Raw genomic sequence first — 1292 nt, 5'->3', positions numbered from 1 at the left:
CTCCCCAGCTCTCTGCCCTCCCCAGTTCACTGCATCCTTACCAGCAGGTCCTCCATATCTCTCACAGACTGGTTCACGTGATGCAGAATCTCCTTACAGCATTCAGCAGCCTGCTCCACCTTTGCCTTCTCCTTTGGCTCCTCTAGAGGGGTGGGGCAGGGATGTGTCAGGAGGAGCCCGAGGCCCTTAGCAGGCAGCCCTCTCTCTGACTGATACCACAGCATGTCAGAGCTAGAAGGCCCTTTGGAAAGTCAGCCACGACCCCATTTTACTGGGGAGAAACTGAGGCATCACATGGCAACTGAGTGGCAAAGTCAAGGCAGACCCCAGGTCTTGGGTGTCTGTTTCCATCTTCTCCCTGCTGCATCATAACTAGGGCAAGACCCTGCCCCCTCTCTGAGCCTCAGTTTCCTCTTCTGAACAAAGTGATCAGAGCAGGTGGTCTCTGTGGCCCAGGGAGAGGGGGCTCCTTAATCAGGATGCAACTTTAGGCCGAGACAGGATGGGTTCTGGGAGTCAGGAGGCTTGGTCCCCTCCCTGATCAGTGGAGGGAGGCCCTGCTCCCCCTTCCCCCATCCTCCTTCCCCTCCCCTCTCCCTGCTCGCTCCCTCCCTCCTCCCATCTCACCAGCTCACCTGTGTTCTGCCAGATGCTCTGCAGGAGCAGAGGGTACTTCGTAAGTCGCTGCATCTCCGTGGGGATCATGTCCTTGAGCTGCAGCCGCCGGCAGCGGGGCCTGCTCTCTGCTTCCTGGGGGCAAAGGCAGGGAGGTGACCACAGGGACCCAGGTGTCCTGACTCCCAGCCCCCGCCTCCCTGGCCCCTTGGGCCCCACCTGCACAAAGGTGCAGAACCTTGGCTCCTTTCTCTGCTTGGCCTTGAGCTGCTCCAGAGCAAAGGACTGCCGGCTACAGAACCGAGAAGAGATCTTCTGGAACCAGTGGCCCTCAGTGCCGTCGAACTGCAGGGAGATTATTGGGAGGGGGTGTGTGCACACCATGCCTCCCTTCAGACCTCCTCACAGCACTGGTGAGGAAGGAGAACTAAGGGCTGGATCCTGAGAGCCACTGGGAAGAGAAACCAAGTCAACGAGGGGGCCAGGGCCGGGAACAGGGAAGCAGGAGTGGCTAAGGGGGGGGGGCAGTGTAGCTCGGCAAACCAGTCCACCTTGGTCCCAGAAGGAAGGAAGCCGGTTGACCCGGGACACCTGAGATCCATAAGGGAGGAAGCCGGGTGACCCGGGACACCTGGGTCCCGGAAGGGAGGAAGCCGGGTGACCCGGGACACCTGAGA

General features: G+C 60.2%; 1 protein-coding gene across 1 annotated transcript in view; it reads right to left on the bottom strand.

The window, feature by feature from the left end:
- The window catches only part of ARHGEF1 (Rho guanine nucleotide exchange factor 1), a 21113-nt gene that overhangs the window by 2557 nt on the left and 17264 nt on the right, over positions 1 to 1292 (bottom strand). The window contains 3 exon segments of the mRNA XM_027858198.1: positions 31 to 142; positions 636 to 750; positions 835 to 960. Coding sequence (XP_027713999.1) covers positions 31 to 142; positions 636 to 750; positions 835 to 960 — 353 coding nt within the window.

The sequence above is a fragment of the Vombatus ursinus genome, unplaced genomic scaffold, assembly GCF_900497805.2.
Source record: "Vombatus ursinus unplaced genomic scaffold, bare-nosed wombat genome assembly UNPS02012758.1, whole genome shotgun sequence".
Taxonomy (NCBI): Eukaryota; Metazoa; Chordata; class Mammalia; order Diprotodontia; family Vombatidae; genus Vombatus; species Vombatus ursinus.
This window is presented reverse-complemented; position numbering and strand designations above follow the sequence as displayed.